The sequence below is a fragment of the Myxocyprinus asiaticus genome, chromosome 10 (assembly GCF_019703515.2).
Source record: "Myxocyprinus asiaticus isolate MX2 ecotype Aquarium Trade chromosome 10, UBuf_Myxa_2, whole genome shotgun sequence".
Lineage (NCBI taxonomy): Eukaryota > Metazoa > Chordata > Actinopteri > Cypriniformes > Catostomidae > Myxocyprinus > Myxocyprinus asiaticus.
Genome location: NC_059353.1, coordinates 50,842,501 through 50,865,644, shown reverse-complemented (window position 1 = coordinate 50,865,644; position 23,144 = coordinate 50,842,501). Strand labels below are relative to the sequence as shown.

General features: G+C 36.6%; 1 protein-coding gene across 1 annotated transcript in view; it reads right to left on the bottom strand.

Annotated features, from left to right (window-relative positions):
* Nucleotides 1-636: 636 nt before the first annotated feature.
* The window catches only part of LOC127446990 (motile sperm domain-containing protein 2-like), a 37,395-nt gene continuing 14,887 nt past the window's right edge, over nt 637-23,144 (bottom strand). Inside the window, exons 10-15 of the mRNA XM_051708411.1 lie at nt 12,234-12,352; nt 5,549-5,642; nt 5,312-5,408; nt 4,607-4,736; nt 3,533-3,635; nt 637-1,987 (exon numbers count right to left, since the gene is read on the bottom strand). Of these exons, the coding sequence (XP_051564371.1) occupies nt 1,847-1,987; nt 3,533-3,635; nt 4,607-4,736; nt 5,312-5,408; nt 5,549-5,642; nt 12,234-12,352 (684 nt within the window). The 3' untranslated portion in view covers nt 637-1,846. The remainder of the gene's footprint in view (nt 1,988-3,532; nt 3,636-4,606; nt 4,737-5,311; nt 5,409-5,548; nt 5,643-12,233; nt 12,353-23,144) is intronic.

Genomic DNA, 23,144 nt, shown 5'->3' with positions numbered 1-23,144 from the left:
AAGCGCAAAGGGAAAGAGGTACCATGAACATTTAAAAGGAACATCTTAAAACGGTGACATTTTTCTATTGATCGCACCAAAAGTCTGTTGCAGATTTTAAAAAAAAAAGGATCTAAATTCTTGGGTTTCGTTTTCGTAAAGCGTAGTCTTTTGCAGTACTTTTATTTTTTTGCAGATATATATAAGGCATCATATTGCCTCCATATAGTTCAGAAAAACTGCTTTTGTTTTGTTCCCAATCATGACAACTGTTGTGTTGATACGATAAAGCAATCAAAAGTTATAGCATTACAAAAATCATTTATCATAGTGTCCAAAAACGTCTCCATGTGTCCAAAAGCCTCTCCAAACAAATAAAACATAATAATTGTACATAAGAACTAATTACACATGCAAACACAACAATGACTAAAGGTTTGTATAGCATGCAGACATGATTTTAGTAATGAGATTTCACAGAATGAGTTTCATTCTGTGTCATTTGAGTCATCATTGAGTCTGTGTCATGTATTTGGCGCCATCTCCTGGTGGACATATGTAACATTGTGCTTTATGTGGATTATCTAATGATCTATGCATCAGATTATCTTGTGTGTGGGCTCGGTTGAAAGATAATCACCTCCTCTAAGTGGTATGTGATATTCGTGAAGTTATAAGAAAAAATGCGGCATATAAGCAACACCAACATAATTGTCAAAGACATATACTTAGCTATTACTCATTATATTTTTGTCTATGAGTAAAACAAATCGGCTGGTTGTATTTTACTCCTCAAGAGCTTTCCAACAACATATGACACATGACTATTTGATCAGTTTGATGTTTTTACTGATTGTAATATGTATAATGTAATTTTTTATCGGAACGCTTCTGATTTGTCTGCATATTTCAAAGCACTTGTTCAGTTTTGTTCATAACTACATGCATTGTAAAGCAGAGCTTCTAAACTTTCAAACGAAACCTATTTTGTGTTGGTCAAAACTGTAGTTATAAATATTTAGGGTTAAATAAATTACATTTCGCCATCCTGTGGGATGTGGCCAATTCAAATTCCAAGGAAGCAACAGTAGGCTTTGATGTGATAGCGCACTAGTGTTTGTACCTATAAAAGGAATCACTTATAGGGATGGGAATCGAAAAGAATTGAATGATTCTAGTTCTGATTCCAGTTCCTCTTAAGGAATCGGCGGATTCATTAACGGTTCAATTAGTAATTATTAACGCTTTAATTATATAATATATATATCATTCATAATAATCAAAATGCATAATTCTGACTACTGTTTCATTATTCAAGTCCTTTTTTTTTTATTCTTCTTTAAATTCTCCTCCCTGCCCAGTAGGTGGCGATATGCACGAAGAATGTGAATTGTGCAAAAAAAAAAAAAATGTGGAAGTGAAAGTGGAGATTTATAATGAAAAAGGACTTAAATATTGATGTTTCTCACCCACACCTATCATTTCACTTCTGAAGACATGGATTAAACCACTGGATTCAAATGGATTACTTTTAAGATGGTTAAATACAAATGGTAATTTTAATGTTCATACATTCATACTTAAAAAAAAAAAATACTATATATTAAAATCAAATCAAGTTAATTACAATTGCATAATATTAAGAATTTCTACACAACATGTTTCATAAATTAAACCTTAGTTTATTCTGGCGATGAGTGATAAAAATACATTATTTAGCTTTGAGATTTTGCTTTATACAGATACAGATGTAGATTTGGACCAGAGCAGAATGTGAAGTTCACTATGTTCCAAAGTGTCCCTATAGTGTCCTCCATGTTAAGATCCAACCGGTCGAGCAGCTCGGCCCTTCAGTCTTTACCGTGGTTTATGATGTCCACAGTGAGTATACCGTGATAAAGTTAATTGCCAGTAGAAACGACACCAGAACCACAAAAACTTTCTGCACCCAAAGACATGACTCCAGTTTCTGCTCCAAACGGGAATTAGTCAACATCATTCGCATCAACTGCAAACAGAGAGACATCAAATGTCAAAACTTGAGTTTTCCTTCCAAGTTCTTAAAGCACATCAACTTTTCCAGAACATCATGCGGGAGTCACGTTAACATCGCTATAGAGTTAATATAGTGCTGCCCGAAATGGTTCTTAATATCGATAATCGATATTAATACACGCACACAAGAGGAATTATCATTTCAACCAAACAGCCATTATGGAAGAATAAATTGAAGTAGTGAAAATCTAAAATACAATAATGACAAACATTGTGATATTGTGTCTATAAACACAATAAGACCAGAAATGTGTATTTGGAAAGTAAATGAGGCTCATTTTCTTAAACTCAGAGTTAAATCTTAAACTCTGGTGCATTTTTGGGCTGCCGCCCACAATATTTCACACTCATATTTAAAAGCTCACCATTCACACATACTGTGGACTAATTGCAAAAAAATTGGTCCTATTTTTCAGAGAACCCCCCCCCAAATAAAAAAAGACTCCAGTAATTCATAAATAATGTTGTGTTTATCTTATGATAAAGATTTTTTTTGTTGTTGTCCTAACTTTGTAAACATGTAATTCTGGTTCTGTTCACTCTACCTCACTTTGAATAGTCTTATTCCACTAGGTGGCAGAAAGCACTAGAAAAAATATTTTTTCTTTATCACCTTCCATCACAATATACAGATCTGAAATGTAGGTGGCGCTCTAATGCATTTTATCCCTCACAGATGAGCTCGTCCATAGACATTCAGTCTAATGTTCAGTTCAAGCACCACCCTCATTATTTCATTGAATATCTCGGCCTCTGAGTGGACCACAAGCTCAATCTAGGTGTCATTTAGAAAGCTAAGATCCTCTCCCTTTGCGATTTATGTATAACATTTTATCATCAATAGACAAATATTTTTCTGATAATTTGTTTTGCATGCTTTTCCTTCTGGATGGCATATTTTGTTCTGGACATCTAAGATATAACATTCAGCCAAGCAAGCTCACAGACAAGTAAAAAAAAAATGGCTCTTTTTTTTTAAACTGCCTAAGGTAAAAGCAGATAAAGTTTTTAGCTATTTGGGGCTTACAGCAGCAGTTATCGGAGCATAAATGAGACATTTGTATTAGATGACTTTAAGAAATCCATATTTCACTTTTGTGAATCTTTTGAAAATCTTTTGAACTGTGGTATCAGGACAACACAATTAACTATACAGTCACATTCCTGAGAATGAGAGCTTTCATTTGATATATGACTTGTCATGTGTTATGTGAAGGACTTTTATTTTCATATAAATATTTCTACCCCGTTACCTCTGGGGGGGCGCTCATTTTCAACATGAATGTTTTGAGGGCTTATTTTGTTATCTTAAGTAACATAAATGCAGACGTGATGGTTATCTCTGAGAAGTTTAGATTCTAAGCTTTCAAATGATACCTCATATGCCCAACGTATGTATACAGAGACTTTAGCACTTTACGCGTAAACATTTATAGCACCCCCCGTTGGACATGTCATTTTGGCTCCATTATTTATTAAACAACTTTTCCAGTCTTACCATCGTCTGCAGGTCTTGATGCTCATTGGTTGGTGTGACTGATGGACTTTCAAATGAATTACTACGAATTGGCTTGGGACTCTCTAGAATGTGACATCGTAACCTGCAAGAGAACATGAAAGAACAAGTTATTAATTTAAAACATCATCTCATCTACTCTTGATCATCTTAAATGTCTTGCAGCACTGAGTTCTTGACAAGTTCACTCAAATTAACGAAAGTAAAACACTCGTTTCTTTTGTCATGATTTTATTTTTCCTATCTTCGCCCATTATACAGTGCATCAAAATACGATTTTAATTATTATTTTTTGGCTTTTCAATTTAAATTTATAAAACTTCTTTAAATCGAGGTATATTTACTTTAGGAGCTATACCGCAGAAGATATTAAAATGTGTTTACAGAGAATGTTCAATATAATCTTGAATTTAAGGTATTTTGTTTTAATGTACTGGCAGAAGTATAAACGGGTGAGAAATACACTTATATTCAAGATATATTCATTGAAACAAGTCTATATATCTTGTATGCTGTTTCTCAGGTAAATGAATATTATTTTAAAGATTATTCGATATTTTTAAATGGAAAACAAGACAAAAACACTACCTCGACTGTTCGGTCATTTTTGACCGAAATCTCTTTTTCCTGATGTAATAAAAATGGTTTCCTTTATCTGAGACGTACAAGACTTGGTGACTTTAACTCCACTTGCCATCTGAACATACAAAAATAATTTGGTCTTCATTCGATAAGCGGTCATCAAAAAATAAGCGACATTTACTGTTCATGGTCAAAATTGACCGACCATAGGAAATGAATGGGAAAGACTGAAAAACGGAGCTATTTTTATTTTTCAAATACAAAATATAAATAAGCCACAATGCAGAAAAACACACAGTTGTGTCTTCACTCGACTCTCAAGTCGGTGGAAATGTGGGTCAGTTCTGAGAGCGCTTCACAGATGTATCTTGGGATTTCCCACTAATAGCGTTTCCCAGTTGTTGTTTCATTGGATATATATTTCATAGAGCAAGATTCGCAGATATAACTCCGGTGTTTAGAGTGAGACATCACCTCTGCTCCATGATTTTGGATTTGGAAACTTCTTTCCAGAATTGAGCCAAATCAGGAATTGCAGCTCCAGCACTCGACTCCATCTCTGCTGCCATGACGAGAAACCGGTCCTGCGGTGACGCCTGGAACCCTACAACAAATACACAAATAAAATTGATATTCTGCAATTCAATATATTCTACAAGTAAAAACAAACAAATGAAAGAATGAAAGAGAAAGTCCACACTAAATAACGAATAAAAGAATGATTAAAGAATGAAAGACAGAATGGAAAAATGAATGACAGAAAAAAAAGACAATTATTTGAAGAATTAAAGAGAATGAAAGGGAAAGACTGCACTTCAGAACAAATGAATGAACAAACGAAAAAAATAAAATATATACTGTATAAAATGAAAGTCCGCACTTGTGAACAAACTAATTAACAAACGAAAAAATAAAAGAAAATAAATGTATAAAAAACGAAAGGCCGCACTTATGACCAAATAATAGAACGAACAAATGAAAATAAATAAAATACTGTATATAAAATGAAAGTCTGCACTTATGAACAAACAAATGAAAAAAAGATGATGTGTATATATATATATATATATATATATACACTACCAGTCAAACTTGACGTAAATGAGTGTTTGCACTTACTGTGTTAATGAACAGAGGAAAATAAATATCTGGTGAGAGAGAGCGTGAGATGTTCTTCACCTCCATGTAGTGAAACTATGATGTCCACACTGGCTCCAGGCTCACAGCTGCTGTTACTGGGTTTAACACGGTATTTTTCTGGAGCTGTTGTCCGAACCTGCACACAACAGAACACGTGATCATTTACCATAAAATAATACAGGCCCCATCAAAACAACCAAAGAGAGAAAAACTGTAGAACAGTGTCCAGCGATTTCAAGAACTAAACTCCTCAGGAGGACAAACATGGAGTCTCACCTTAAAAGCCACATGGTTCTTGGTGACATTGTTGAGGATGATCAAACATTTCTTCTCTGTTTCTTTAGCACCAAAACTGAGCTCTTCTGCTGGACTGAGACAGAGAAAACAGACAGTCAAACACACACCCCTAAACCCAGAAAAAAGGGTGCAAACTTGCAGTGTTTCGAAATATAACTAAGGAAAGCAGCAACCTCTTATTGAGTGACACATAACAGTAACATAACAGTGTTCATGCACAAACTTGCTAAGCTGCACGAATCACCATGACTGTCAACTGTTAATACTCAATGTATGTAGTGTGTACTTGGGCTGGGTGTACCTTCATATTTTTCTGACATCTATAAATAATTTTCTTGATCCAGAGGTTGATTTATAAATCAAAAAAGTCAACTTTTTCTTTGTTACATAAAGGTCTCATAAACTACGTTTCCATCCACGGATTTTTTTCAAAAAAAATGTTTTAGGGCATCAAAATAAAGCTGGTGGAAACGCAAATTATCGCTAAAATTTCACAAGTGTTGACATAATATTTTTCCATTTAACTCTAGCACACAAACTCTATGTCGATACTTCAAATGTCATGAAAAACTGGTTCGGAAACACTTTGTCAAGAAAACTGGCATTAATGCAAAAATATATTGTCACATGACAGAATTTACCCCAATTGTTAGCTTGTGTTAATCATGACAACAAGGTACACATCCTTGAAAGACAGTTTATTGTACATTATTATGGACTGATCTTAGCACAGATGCGATGCTGCAAACATGACACTTCCAGGAGTGCCAACACAAATATCTCGTATCATGCACCTGTCATCGATAAGTACAAGGAGAACAAATTATTACATCCGTTTATTTATTAAAGTGGCTTTTCCACACCGTTCAAAATATTAGACGGCAGTCATGGAATTAACCCACAATACAAAAAACATATTTCTGTGCGCAAAGATGTTTTAAATTAAAAACTAAATACACAATACTAGGAGAAAAGCTTCAGTGTGCTTTTTTGGAACATTAACATATAGCCCAATTCTATAAAATTATTGTTTAGCTTACTTTTGAAAAAATGCTGGCAAAATTCCCTGTATTAAATTAAATAAATTACCAAACGAATAAAGCATTAAATTAAAACAAATGAATTACCAAATGAAAAAATAATATGTTTAGACCTATATATGCCTTTCCTTTACACAAATTTAAATTAGCCCTACCCTGTTGGCGATGCTTTAGATTAGATGATTGTTCAAAATAGCCTATTGAATATCAAGAATGTATCATATGTAAACCCTGATATTACACCGCATCAGATTTTCTTTAATAGTTGTGCACACAGCATATACACATGGATGGATGCTCCTCATATTATAAGACTGAAAGTTTCCTCCACTACTTGATGCAGGTTGCCAGCTTGAACAGGGCCATGATGATTCGCTTTCGGGTCGAAACCGGTGTCAAACTGCGGTAGGCGCAACATCAGGACCAATATTACAGTCCTATCAGAAGGGCAACTGCTCCCTTTTGATTGCAATTCCTCGTCTTCTGATTTGTTTTTATTTGTGAAATTAAAATGACAGTAAACTGGCTAATTTCAATGAATAGTCTCAATAATCTCCCCATTTTACAAAGACTTCAGAAGAAAAAATAGGGACATCTGGGGAGGTGAAAGGTACACAATTAGCGATAAACACACATTTCTGTATGGAAACGGTTTAAGGGCAGATTTCTTTTGCGATAAACCAAAACTTATGCGACAGTGTTTTTTTTAAGCATGACGTCATCACGCACACCATTTTTTTCCATAAAAGCGATTTGAATGGAAACAAGCAGAAGACGGCAAATTTCCCAAACTTTCTTTTACGCATTTTCACTTTGTCGATAACAAAATTGCGCGAAAAGTAGATGGAAACTAGACTATTGAAACGGAACTGAAGCTTTTTACCAGGCCTTCATCGTTTGTTTGCTACTTTTCAAATGTCTTTTATGTATAGATTTGACTGTTTTAGTCTTGTCCCAGACCCAGACTTTCAATATTAAACTATGAAAATACATTATAAAAATACAAGGGCTGTCAAACGAGCAAAATATTTAAATCGCGATTAATCGCATAATTTCTGTAGTTAATCGCGATTAATCGCAATATCTTTATAAACATGAGTATACAAAATATGTTTCATCCAGATGTATATTTCAGTCATCCACACACAACCTACCCCACCAACTGAGTTGAACAACAGAAAATGAACACAGCACAACTAAATTCAAATTATGTACAAAATATGGTAGTTGTAAGAAATGATGACAGACATAATCTTTCCAGGAGCACATGGGAATTAAATAGCTCTAGTCATGTGTCTATTAGCACCACTCATGCAAAAAAGTCTCCACTGTCATTTACAGTTGACAACTCTGTGCAAAATACATCAAAACTCCTTTTAGACCTCAGTCACAATTGTAACCGGTGGGATTAAATGGGTTAATGACAGTGTAGATTACCTGCAGCAATGTCTCTAACTTCTGCATTGGCTAGTGCACTATCAAACAGAGACATTGTGACAGAACCTTGTAGACAGCAGCAGGGTTTCCGTTAGCCGGTAATGAGTACCGCCACTCCCTATGCAAATATTACACAGTCTGTGTGGGGCACCAACTCTCTAGGGGGCACCAGAAACTCCACCGGCTGCCTTTACTGGCACGTTATATGCAGTCATGGAACACAGACAATCACCTCGAGTTCACACTTTCACTTTGTGCTCGCACCGCGCCACTGCAATCATGTTACAAAGTTCTGAGCTTTATCTGTACTTTGCGTGCATGTTCTACTGCTGTGCTACACTGATAAAATGCTTGGCGCAAGTATCCACATAATGTCTCCCAACATCTGTTTCCCGACGGTCAATGCATGTGACGAATTGACTCGCTTCTCATGAACTATGATTTATATAAAGGGTCGTATTACACATTAACGGCATTAATAAATGAATGAACGGCATTTTTTTTTTTTTTTTTGTTTTTTGTTTTTTTCAGATTTTTAAATAAAAAATTAAGAGATAATATTTGCATTCGTGGGTGAATTTTGACCTGGGCATTAATTGTGGTTTTACACATGATATTGTGTCTATTTCTTTTTTCTTTTTTTTTTTTTACTTCTATTAATGAGATTTTTTACTTATAAACACTTCACTTACATTTAGCACCTTTCCCAAACTCTCTCACACACTTCTGTCTCTCACTGGAACTGCGTGCACGCGTGCGCGCGCACACAGACAGTCTCGCGCGCGCGCGCACACACAGACAGTCTCGCGCGCGCGCGCACACAGTCACACACACAGTCACACACACAGTCTCGCGCACACACAGACGCACACAGTCAGACACAGTCTCGCGCACACACAGACGCACACAGTCAGACACAGTCTCGCGCACACACAGACACAGTCTCGCGCACACAGACAGTCACACAGACACACACACACAGACAGTCACACAGACACACACACACACAGACAGTCACACAGACACACACACACACAGACAGTCACACAGACACACACACACACACAGACAGTCACACAGACACACACACACACACACAGACAGTCACACAGACAGACAGTCACACACACAAACGCACACAGTCTCACACACACGCACACAGACAGTCACACACACACAGTCACACAGACAGTCACACACACACACAGACAGTCTCACACACAGTCACACACACAGACAGTCACACACACAGTCACACAGACACACACACACACAGACAGTCACACACACAGTCACACAGACACACACACACACAGACAGACAGTCACACAGACACACACAGACAGACAGTCACACACGCACACAGACAGTCTCACACACGCACACAGACAGTCTCACACACGCACACCAGACAGTCTCGCACACACACCAGACAGTCTCACACACACACCAGACAGTCTCACACACACACCAGACAGTCTCACACACACACAGACAGTCTCACACACAGTCACACACACACACACAGACAGTCACACACACAGACAGTCACACACACACACACAGTCACACAGACAGTCACACACACACACAGACAGTCACACACACACACGCACACAGACAGTCACACACACACAGTCACTCAGACAGTCTCACACACACACACACAGACAGTCACACACACACACAGACAGTCACACACACACACAGACAGTCACACAGACACACACACACACAGACAGTCTCACACACACACACACACACACACACAGACAGACAGTCACACAGACAGACAGACACACACACACAAACGCACACACAGACAGTCTCACACACACGCACACAGACAGACGCACACAGACAGTCACACACACAGTCACACAGACAGTCTCACACACACACACAGACAGTCTCACACACACACACACACACACACACAGACAGTCTCACACACACACACACAGTCACACACAGACAGACACACACATACACACCCAATACAGCACACACACACACAGAGTCTCACACACACACAGACAGTCTCACACACACACAGACAGTCTCACACACACACAGACAGTCACACACACACACAGACAGTCTCACACACAGTCACACACACACACAGACAGTCTCACACACACACAGACAGTCTCACACACAGTCACACACACACACAGACAGTCACACACACACACACACACACACACAGACAGACAGTCACACAGACAGACAGACACACACACACAAACGCACACACAGACAGTCTCACACACACGCACACAGACAGTCACACACACACAGTCACACAGACAGTCTCACACAGTCACACAGACAGTCTCACACAGTCACACAGACAGTCTCACACAGTCACACAGACAGTCTCACACAGTCACACAGACAGTCTCACACAGTCACACAGACAGTCTCACACAGTCACACAGACAGTCTCACACAGTCACACAGACAGTCTCACACACACACACAGACAGTCTCACACACACACCCAATACAGCACACACACACAGACAGTCTCACACACACACAGACAGTCTCACACACACACACACACACAGACAGTCACACTCGCAAACAGACAGTCTCACACACACACAGTCACACACAGTCTCACACACACACAGTCACACACAGTCTCACACACACACACACACACACACATAGTCACACACACACATACAGTCACACACAAACACACACACACAGTCACACACAGACAATCACACACAAATTCCTGTACAAAACAGACATGAAATATATATCACACATAAGAAATAAACTAATTCAAAGGTACTACTGTCTAAAGGGGGTGTGGCTAGAGTAAAAGTTCATGCACACATTAGTCTAAATAGAGCTTGAAAAAGGAAATTGTCCAATTTTTACTCTGCAGCCTTTCAGAATACTCACACATCCACATTCAACAGTTCATGAGAGTAAATATAATAGATTTATCTTAAAAACATAGTAAAGAAGTATTAATGTTGTGTACTTGAGTTGTACAGTTGTTTTGAAAAAGAAAACGTTGTATTGAGCAGTTATGAGTAACAGGAAATTCATTCAAATCACTAATAATTCTCACTTTAGATGTTAATATAAATTGTATATTACGTTATATTTGGATAAAATTGCACGGAAATGTTGATTAAAAATATGTCTTCACATGTATCACACTGGACTTGCTATATTTTGAAATGTCAATTTCTACATTTTATTAAAAAAAAAGAAAAAAAAAGCATATTAATTAATGTAATATTTGTCAGCTAACATGCCAAAAATACCAATCTTTCAACACATATGAACAGAATTTATTAATGACTTACAATATAGTTTTAGATGAAAACCATCGGGTTATGAATGATGTATAAGCTTGAAATTGATTTAAACCAATTCACTAAAACAGACCGCTTGAACCGATTCTCAGAAATGAATAGAACATACCAAGTCTAATGCTGAAGTTTAAATCAGAGACGCTGTTAAAACATGTCTTAATGCTCTTATACTCGTGATTCACTAGACAAAGAATCATATAACTAATCTAATGGCCAAAATAAAAAGGACATTAAAATCATCACACACATTTATGTTGCTTAATTTTATATCGCAAGCAAAATCATTGCAAATATTCAGTATTGTGAATATTTCATATTTCCCCTAGTTCTAGTATACACATGATTTATATTTAAATTATTTGACATGATTCACACAAGCTTTGTGAAACATTGAAGAACACATGACTGATGGCTGCAGGGCTCGAGTAAAATCCATCAGAATCCAGTTATTTCACACACTAGATCTAAACGGCATTAGAAACATCTAAGCTGACGAATATCAGACGAGTCCAAGTGTTTCTAATGTCGGCTCCCTTTCATTTTATCTCATTCATTCCAGTATGGATTAACTAGTGTGTCGTGGTGTAAACAATCACCTGAAAAAGTTCAAAAGCTTGTGACAGGATTAAAATTCTGCTCTGTTGTTTACATTCCAAGGAATTGTTTGAAGTTTCATGTGCTTAGTCATTAGATTTTACATTTTAGCATGAAAACTCAGCAGAAACTTAAAAGTAAGTCATACAGGTTTGGAGCAACATGATGGTGAGTAAATGATGACAGAATTACAGTTTTGAATCTTTTGACTGCTGGATTGAATCAAACATGAGCACAGTAATTTACCTGATGTGCATTAAAGTGCCCTTGAATGTGGACGTTGGTTTTCTCGCCGCCCTCAGTCGAACAGACCCGTCTGCTCTGTCAAGATCATCTGACTTCAGACTGTCCTCGTGAAAATTGACCTACAAAATAATAAACGCACAACACAATGATATAATGAACGTGATAATGATCTGAACCAACAAAAGCATAGCATAAGGAAGAGAACATATACATATACAGTGGCAATAATTACCTGCTTTTATGTATAAATGTCTCTTAAAATCTGGTTTGATCTTCATCTAAGTTACAATAATGAACAAGTCTGTTTTAACTAATAACACTAATTATTGTATTGTTCTTGTACATAGCTGAATACATCATTCAAACATTCACAGTGTAGGTTGGAAAAAGTATGTGAACCCCTAGGCTAATGACGTCCACAAAAGCTAATTAGAGTGAGGAGTTGGCAAACCTGGCATCCAGTTAATGAAACGAGACTGTAGGTGTGGGTTAAAGCTACTCTGACTTATAAAAAGCACTCAAACATTTTGAGTTTGCTATTCACAAGAAGCATCTGATGTGGACCATGCCTCACAAAAAAAGATATCTCAGAAGACCTTCGATCAAGAATTGTTGCTTCTAAGGGTTGCAAAGTGATCTCAAAGCTTAGATATTCATCTGTTCACAGTTAGACAAAATGTCTATAAATGGAGATGATTTAGTACTATAGGTACTCTCACTAGAAGTGGCCGTCCAGTCAAGATGACTCAAAGGGCACACCGCAGAATGCTCAATGAGGTAATAAAGAACCCTAGAGTGACAGATAAAGACTTGAAGGAATCATTGGAACCGGTTAACATCTCTGTTCATGAGTCTATTATACAGAAAACACTAAACAGGTATGGTGTTCATGGCAGGACATCATGAAAGAAGCCGCTGCTTTCCTACAAAAACAGGCTGCGCACTTGAAGTTTGCCAAAGACCACCTTGACACTCCACAGTGCTACTGGGAAAATGTTTTGTGGACTGTTGATACTAAGGTTGAATTGTTTGGGGAGAACTCACAGCACTACATATGGCGTAAAAAGGGCACCGCATACCAACATGAAAACATCATCCCAACGGTGAAGTATGGTGGAGGGAGTTTCATAATTTGGGGTCTGGACCGCTTGCCATCAGAGAGGGAAATATGAATTCCCAAGTTTATCAAGATATCCGACAGGATAATGTCAGGGTTGCTGTGTGCCAGCTGAAGCACAGTAGAAGTTGAGTGATGCAGCAAGACAATGACCCTAAACATCAAAGTAAATCCACTACAGAATGACTTCAAAAAAAGAAAATCCACCTTTTGAAGTGTCCCAGTCAGAGCCCAGACCTTAACCCAATAGAGATGCTGTGGAATGACCTCAAGAGAGACACCAGACATCCTAAGAATATGTCTGAGCTGAAGCAGTTCTGTAAGGAAGAATGATCCAGAATTCCTTCTGAACGTTGTGCAGGTCTAATCCACAGCTACCAGAAACACTTGATTGAGATTATTGATCGACCAGTTATTAAACCAAAGGGTTCACTTACTTTTTCCACAGCACTGTGAATGATTAATGGGATGTGTTCAATAAAGACATGAAAGATTATAATTGTTTGTGTGTTGTTAGCTTATGCACATTGTGTTTGTCCATACCTGTGACTTTGAAGATGAGATTTTCTTGCCACTGTATATTAGGGCTGTCAATCGATTACATTTTTTTTATTATTGAATTAATATATAAATATTTGCTGATAAAAGCCCCTCAAATAACAATAATTCAATACATAATGATTAAATTATTATAAATAGTTCTATTGCAATCATTATAAATATAATAATTCAGATTAGGGAGGCACCGAAATGAAACTTTTTGGCCGATATCGATACCGATTTTAACAAACTATAGGCCGATACAGATATTTTGCCACTTACCTTATTTTGTCCTGACATCAGTTTTATTTAGGAATGCTTAAAAAAAAAAAATTATGAACAGCTACAAAAGCTTTTTTACTGTTCTAATAAATAATTTCTGATATCTCAGAAGTCAAAGTCTGCTGGTTTCAAAGTGTTTTGGATGGTTTATAGGCAAGTGCCGCACAAAGTGTGTTACTAATTCATTATAAATCAACTATCGGTTTTTCAATATGCCGATGGTTTTAATTTGGTCAATAAATGGCTGATAAACATCAGCAGCCGATACATCTGCGTTTTCCTAAATCAGATAATTCAAATGCATTATATGATTGTTGCAGACAGGTAAAGCATCGATAAGACATTACAAAAAGTGGCTTAGAAGGCAATACATTGTTTATTTGCATATAATTGAACATAGGCTAATCCATTTTGCAACTGAATACAATCTGTCTGAGACAGATTTATTATAAGGTTTTTTTTTTTAAGGACACATCAATGTACACATGCGTCAGATGGACGTTTTTGGAGCGTCTCACTTTGGTTGTGTCGTGTCAAACGCAAGGTTTTTAGGACGCTGTGTCAAGTTAAACGTAGTGCGAAACTTAGAAAAACACGTCTCGAGGTCTCTGCGTTCAGAATGGCGCTCCGTCCGGTTGTGTTTGAACACAAGAACGCGGTTTTATCTTGTGTTGTCGTTAGTGTCAATCAAGCCTGAGTGTGGTTTGTTGTCTGGACAGCTGGAGTTTGCATACTGCCCCCTGCTGAAAACAGGTGGCACTTCAAGCTTGAATTGCTCCAATGGTACAGTAGGAATATTCCTTATTAAGGTCTGGGGACATGATTCATTGCGTGATTTTATTTTTATTTTTTTCTCCCCATTTGGAATTCCCAATGTGCTCCAAGTCCTCGTGGTGGCATAGCGAATCTCAGTTGCCTCCGCGTCGGAGACCGTCAATCCGTGCATCTTATCACGTGGCTTGTTGAGCGCGTTACCGCGGAGACATAGTGTGTGTGGAGGCTTCACGTTATTCTCTGCGGCATCCACACACAACCCACCACGTGCCCCACTGAGAGCGAGAACCGCATTATAGCAACCACGAGGAGGTTACCCCATGTGACTCTACCCTCCCTAGCAACCGGGCCAATTTGGTTGCTTAGGAGACCTGGCTGGAGTTACTCGGCACACCCTGGATTCGAACTCGCGACACCAGGTGTGGCAGTCAGTGTCGATACTTGCTGAGCTACCCAGGCCTCCCAAAAATGGCATTTCTAATCTGATTGGCAACTATTTGTTTTTGGCGCTTAGTAGCAAGTGAACTAGATATCCATAAGCAGAACTGTATTCGTCTGTGAAATAATTAGTACTTCTTACCTACCGATGGACAAAATTGCCGATCAGAGTCACATTTTTCCACTTTTTTTTGTGTTTTCTGTACAAATGTTCATAAATACTGCCACACTATTATCAATTTTCAGATAAACCCGCCCCTGAACGACATGTCAAAACAAAACCAACTGTGGTCTCGTCTTGGCTGAAAGTTTGGCTAAGCAAATCGATTGGTTGCGTGACTGTCTAAATAGAGACACTATTAATTCACACAGATGCACAACTAAACATGAAAACCATTGACATACAAACCACCAAACTGTAATTTCACACACCATTTTACACTATTGAAACTATCCCAGAAACTTGGTTCCACTTCAGAACCTCTGACAATGGCACGAGGTCAGAAAGCCACAACAAAAACTGCTGAACACACAGTCTTTGTGCTGCTGCTGCAGAAGTGGACCAGACGAAACTGAAGCAAAACTTCACAGTTGCTGTGAACAGATGCGGGGAAAAAGGCGGGAGGGGATGTATGTCATAGGTGAAAGGTCAAAGGTCACCATATCAAGGGTGTGATGCTACAATTGGTACAATCGAGGGCCCTTTTGTGACACGTTTCAAAACAATTAGAGGCAGTTTAGTTTTGAAATGTTGTGGATTTTATTCAGTGTTTGATTGAAGTGAAATGTCAACATCAATACATGAAAATCGCAACATAGAAAATAGCAGCAATTTGAATTTCATTTCTATACATCAAACTATGATTTCTGAACAACTGGAAAAATTAAACAAATTATATTGCATTTTTTTGTGTTTTTTTTTTTTTTTAACAATCCGAATCGACAATCAATCTATCATTAGTGCTTATTCATTAGTTTATGGATCATTAGTGATGAAGTATTTATATATGGGTAGTTAACATGAAATACAACAAACAAAATTTAGCAAATTATGTTATCAATATTATGCATGCAGCTTTTGATTTCATTATATATTAATTGAGAAACCACATGGATTTTGTATTTTCTAAACTTTTTTTTTTTCCCAAAAAGAAATTACATTAAAATAATTAATACATCATTAGTGAAGGCAAAAATGTGATTTTTAAATGAACTTAAAGTAATGGTGACTTTACAGCACCTACGATACACACTACTTTTTAAAATCATATCCATTTTAACCTAAAACCTTAGTGTTGATATAAAATGGACACGTTCTGTGTTAACTACCCATATGCACATCGTCTTTGGCAAACATACAGAAATTAATCACAATCAATTAGAAATCACTTTTATTAAACAATTTTCCTCTTACAGCAGCTGTGATTCTGAGACGTCAAATGATAAAATGAAGTAATTATTTTAGAACTTAAATGACCTTTCCATGACCTTATAAAAAAACCATTCAGGTTTAAAATAAACAGTAAATATGGAAAAGCACATTCAGCTTCAATGTGTTGGAGTGTTAGTGCAACATACGTGCCAAAACCGAAATGATTCAATGCATATAAAAATAGCTCGCTATAAAAATGTTTGAATTTCAGAGTGTTAAAAATGGTTTGAAACTTCCATGATGACTATAGTTATCCATCCTTCCTCTTCAAATATGAAGAAAGCGATCACATGACATTATTGTGGTTTAAAATACTTCCTCTGTAAGACTTTATAGAAAGCTCTGATGGAGTGTTTGAGGGAGAGGAATGTGTTTTAAAAGCATCTATTTGAAATCGAAACTATGCTTAATCCCATTTTTTTTCCCCCAATTTGGAATGCCCAATTCCCACTACTTAGTAGGTCCTCGTGGTGGTGCGGTTACTCACCTCAATCCGGGTGGCGGAGGACAAGTCTCATTTGCCTCTGAGACAGTCAATCCGTGCATCTTATCACGTGACTCGTTGTGCATGACACCGCGGAGACTCATAGCATGTGGAGGCTCATGCTACTCTCCACGATCCACACACAACTTACCACACGCCCCATTGAGAGCGAGAACCACTAATCACGACCACAAGAAGGTTACCCCATGTGACTCTACCCTCCCTAGCAACCAGGCCAATTTGGTTGCTTAGGAGACCTGGCTGGAGTCACTCAGCACGCCCTGGATTCGAACTCGTGACTCCAGCGGTGATGGTCAGCATCAATACTCGCTGAGCTACCCAGACCCCCCAGATACAGTAAAGGTTGAATTTCGTAGATTTTCCAATTAGTCACAATCTTAATAAGTTAGAAGGTTCTCTGTATAATTATAAACATCAGCCGAGAATTTCTTTCATACACAAAATGGATATTATTATTGAAATATATCCAAATGAATCAGAATTGAATCAAATCGTATCAAAGTTGAAATTGAATCGTAAACTTGTGATTCAGAATCAAATCGAATCAGGAAATTTGTATCGATACTCAGCCCTAATAAGAACGCAAAGACAACTATGTAAAACCGATCTTACGGTTAATCAAAATTAACTCTTAAAACCCCAAGATCGATCTTTTCCTTTTAAAGTTCACTTCAGTTTTGGTTGTGCGTATTATTATATCTGTCCAACAAATCGATGCAATTGAACTGCATAATTTGGGCCTTGTTGCTAAATTTTTTTTAATTAATATTTTGGTAATGTACCAAGTTTGAAGGTTTCTTGTATAATTTACAGCATTAGCTGAGAGAAAAAAGGATATTAGAATGGAAATGAATCGGAGTGAATCAGAATCGATTCAAATTGGGAAAACTGTATCGATACTCCGCCCTTACAAGAACACAAAGATAATTATGTAAAACAGAAAAACTTTCTGGTAAATTTTCTTCATTTTTTGGCTTTGTTTCATATTTAGTATAAAATACTAAATCTTAAGAAAACAAATTAATGCAGCCATTAACACATTAATAAATTCTTCAAACTTTCAATAAAATGTATGTGCTAAGAAACAATAACACACTTCATAAATGCTATTGAAAATGCTGAAAACAACATCATATTTGCAATTGTGGACACTGAACAAACAGATGAATCATCTTGAACGGTGTTGGTTGAAATGTGTTGGACACAGATGAATCGTTGGACGGTTTGAGGTGTGTAGAAACGCTCAGGAAACCACAGCAGCTTGAGGCTCAAATAATGTCTTACCAGTCCTTGTTTTAAGACAGACAGAGAATGGAAATCAACTTTAACATTTGTCAAGATAATAATGACCCAATCAACCCTGACAGGAGATCTTAAGTGTGCAAAAGCTTCATTTCACCCCAAATCAATGATGTGAATCTGTGAACTCATGCTTAGCAGCAGTTTGAAATGTGACTTGATGTGACCCAGACGAAATACTGCGAATGCTCTTGCTCGACAGAAATTGTAACTTCACACGATACGCACAAGGACACCAGAAAAAGACTGTTTATGTCTATAACACACAATCAGAAGTTTATCCACCTAGAAAAGTAGTTGCACCTCTAAAAGGATGATTTAGAAAACAGCAATGTTCCCCCTAAGCTGTGCACACATGCCGGAGTGCATGAGAGAAACAAAAGCATGAACAAGCGAACACATTTATCGACATATCACCCTCTTGTGGTCTCCCAACGCTATTACGCCAGACTATATTAAACAGAAGGCCAATGAAATAAATTGGAATGCACGCAAATTAGGTTTCTACTTTAAATGTCGGCTATTGTTTATATATCGATGCCTCCAAAAAATATCGATAAAATAACATGCTGATCAAAACAATATATTGATATTTAGTGTGTGTGTATATATATATATATATATATATATATATATATATATATATATATATATATATATATATATATATATATATATATATATATATGAGCTGTCAGAATTAACGCATTAACGCATGCAGTTAATTTATAAAGTTTAACGCATTAATTTTTCTTAATCGCGAGTAACACAATCACAGTTTATACAGCATAAACCTGCATAAACACCTAGACCTCTTAACGCTATTTGATGTACAGAACAAGCCCCGATGGGACTTGATTATAAATCAAGTATTTTTCAGCTTATGTAAGGTGCACTTTACCACAGAAGCACACCACATCTTAACCATCACCAAAACGCAGAACGAGACTGTTTTGTCTGCAAGCGCTTTTCATGTGGAGTTCAAATGACGCCTTGACGTGTATTTTGAATGCGGCTTCACGATTGCTGTAGTAAAGTGTCTAGTCACAGTCTACTGACTGATCAATATTGTGGAGGATGAGAGTTTAAGGGATTTAATGCCCATTGCAATGAAAAGTCAACCTATGTGGGGACTAGTTCTTTCAATTAGTCAAACTCCCAATGAGACCTTGCGAAATGTTTAATGTTACTTGAATTGGTGATATTTTAGAGCATTTCTATCTTTATACTGTGGAAGGCTTTGTTTGGAAAATGTCAATAAAGCATTATCTTGTTAAATTTTGTTTTGTTTTCTTTCCTAAGATGTAAATAAATGAATTTTGACAGGAGAAGTGGATATATAGTGTTAAATTTCAGCACTTACAAAATCTGTGATTAATCATGATTAACTACAAAAAAACTATGCGATTAGGTGGTTTTAATATTTTGGCTAATCGGTGTGTGTGTGTGTGTGTGTGTGTGTGTGTGTGTGTGTGTGTGTGTGTGTATATATATATATATATATATTAGGGATGTTGATTTAACACGTTAATTCAGTGTGATTAATTATATTAAAATAATAATGCGTTAACGTCCCTGAACTGTGATAAGGAATATTCCTTCCATATGAGCAATTCAAGCTTGGAGTACCACCTGTTTTCATCAGGGGGCAGTAAACAAAACTCGCTATATAGGCAACGAGCAGCTTATACAGAGAACAAACCACACTCACCGAGAGCAGACAGCACAAGATGAGAACACGTATTTGCGTACAAACACAGCTTGGAGCGCAAATCCGAACACAGGGATCTCAAGACGTGCAAGTTTCAAACTACGTTTAACTTGACACAGTGACCTAAAAATGGTGTTTATGATGCAATGCAACCGAGATGCACCAAAAGCATCCATCTGACGCAGGTGTACATCGACGCATCATTAGACAAGGCCTAATAATATATTGTTTACAGCATTTATTAATCTTTGTTAAAGTTAATAAAAATTGTATTGTTCGTTGCTAGTTCATAGTACATTAATGTTAAATAATTATTGATTTTAAAAAATGTATATGTTGAAATTAACATTAAGATTAATAAATGCTGTAAAAGTATTATTCATTGTTAGTTCATGCTAACTAATGATGTTCACTAATGTTGACAATATAATTTATAATTATTTAAATACAACTATTTATAATTATTTAATCATTATATATCTAATCAGTGTTATTTGAGGGACATTCTCAGCAAATATTTATATATGCGATTAACTGTATATTAGTGTTGTCAAAAATACCGGTAATTCGGTACCAAGCCGGTACTAAAATAAACAAGATGTAACGATATCAGTGATTCTACAGTACCGTTAGTACCGAGCACCGACTCAATCCGATACCCGCACACTGTCTTACTGACACACGATTGCTTTCAAATGCTCACACACTTATTTGAGCGTGTGCTCTGTTATTACTTTCACACTGAATTGCACAACTAATCAAATTAAAATCGTGATATGTCCTAGTTAAATTATTAAACTGCGAAATGCTGCAATCTTGGTCTGTATGAGCTGCATGAGCTTTAAATGAATGTGTGAAAACTCCACAGACTATGAGAATCATTCGCGTTGTAGGAGATGACAGAGCAGAGCACTAATCCACTCTGAAGTGTTATTTTTATATAATTTATATAATTAAATCACAGCATTTGTGCTTTAACGATCACATGGGGCCATGTAGCGAACTGTTTATCCTGAGAGGTTAAGCTTCCGTCAAAAATACATGTAAAAATAAAAGCACGATTCATAATAAAAGCTAAACACTTGAAATTGAAGAAACTGCAACAGAAATACATTATAACTGTATAGTAAAATGTAATACTGTAGAAATAACAATAATAATAATAATGAATAATTATAATAATAATAATAATAATAAAATTAAGCAATATATCAAAAGCAAGAGTGCTTTTGTACTGAATAAGTTTGTTAAAAAATGCAATGGTATGTTGATAAGTAATTGTTCTATTTTGTACTTGTTAAAGTTTTTAAAAGTTTAAGGAAAAATGTTTGATTGGACACCATTTTGATAAATTAAATTAAACTTTAAAACATGAAATTCTGAAAAAAAAAAAAAAAAGGATTTGGGGAAAAAATAAATCGGATTTCAGTAGGGCCTTGCTTAAAAAACAAACAAGTGTTAGAAACACTTGAAGGAAACATGCATATCTTTTAATGTATTATTTACATTGAAATGTAACTTTAGGCTAAAGGAGTGTGTTCAGTAGCACATTATCACATTGGCACATTTTTTCTGTGGTATCGAAATTGGTTTTGGAACTGAAATTTCTCTGGTATCTGTACGGACTCGAACTTTTGGTACCATGACAACAGTATTATTAGTGTGTGTGTGTGTGTGTGTGTGTGTGTGTGTGTATATATACACACACACACACACACACACACACACACACACACACAATTTTTGCACAAGTGGCTGAAGAGTATGCCCAATAGAAATCGGATTTGTTTAGTAACAAAAATTAGAGGGAACATTGCTTTACAGCTCAAATAATAAAACTGAATATTTTTTAACTGAAAATGTCATGCAAGTTTCACAAAAATACAAACTTCATATTTGTGCTTTTGAAACCCTCCTAAATGCTGGTCCCACAGACCACCCTAATAAGTGTGTTACTGTAACAACTATTTTCTGTAGTAATCAACATTATGCCATAAACTCTGTTGATAGAGCTTAACTTGCACTGAACCCAGAACATTCATTAAGGCTGTTTATTTGAGACTGGTGCTTTTGTGTTTTGAAACCATTAGTCATGTGTTTTTTAAACCGCCTGCAAAAACACTTCCTGTTTGGTCCGTCATCAATTTCAAATGCACAGACAGCATTTATTACCGTACAGGAGCTTTGTAGATTCTGTATGTTAAAGGAATGTTCCAGCTTTAATATAAGTTAAGCAAACACTTCTGTTTATCACAGATAATAATTTTAATATTCTTCAGCACCAAATGTGTTGCCAAATGAAAGGAGTGCATGAGATAAAAGCATGAAAAAAATTATCGAACAAAGCATGAACGAGTAAGCGAATGAGGAAGAGCACAAATGAGCGAATGAACAAAGTAACAAACCTAAAGTAAATAGAAGTCAAATGTCAGCAGAAGTAGAGCAGATGATCACATGACTATGATAAAACATGTCTCAACAAAGTCAACAGGTCAAAGGAGATTTGATCAGATCAGAGCAGACGGATAAACGCAATCAATCAGCTTTGAAAACCCATATCTGTCTTAACACTTCCCTATCTAAAGACAACACGTAGATTTCAGCAGCGAAGCAACATGACCATTAACCATGTGACAAAATCATTCAATCTTCTCACAATATGCTAAAATTGTGCTTTAAGAGTGTTTACTGAAACTCTGTTCACCTGATTAACAGCAATTTATTTTCTTGAGTAATAAAAGAGGGACAAAGACAGAGACGGCAGATAAAGACGAGCTGTAATATAACGTCTCGACCACATTACTACAGAACAA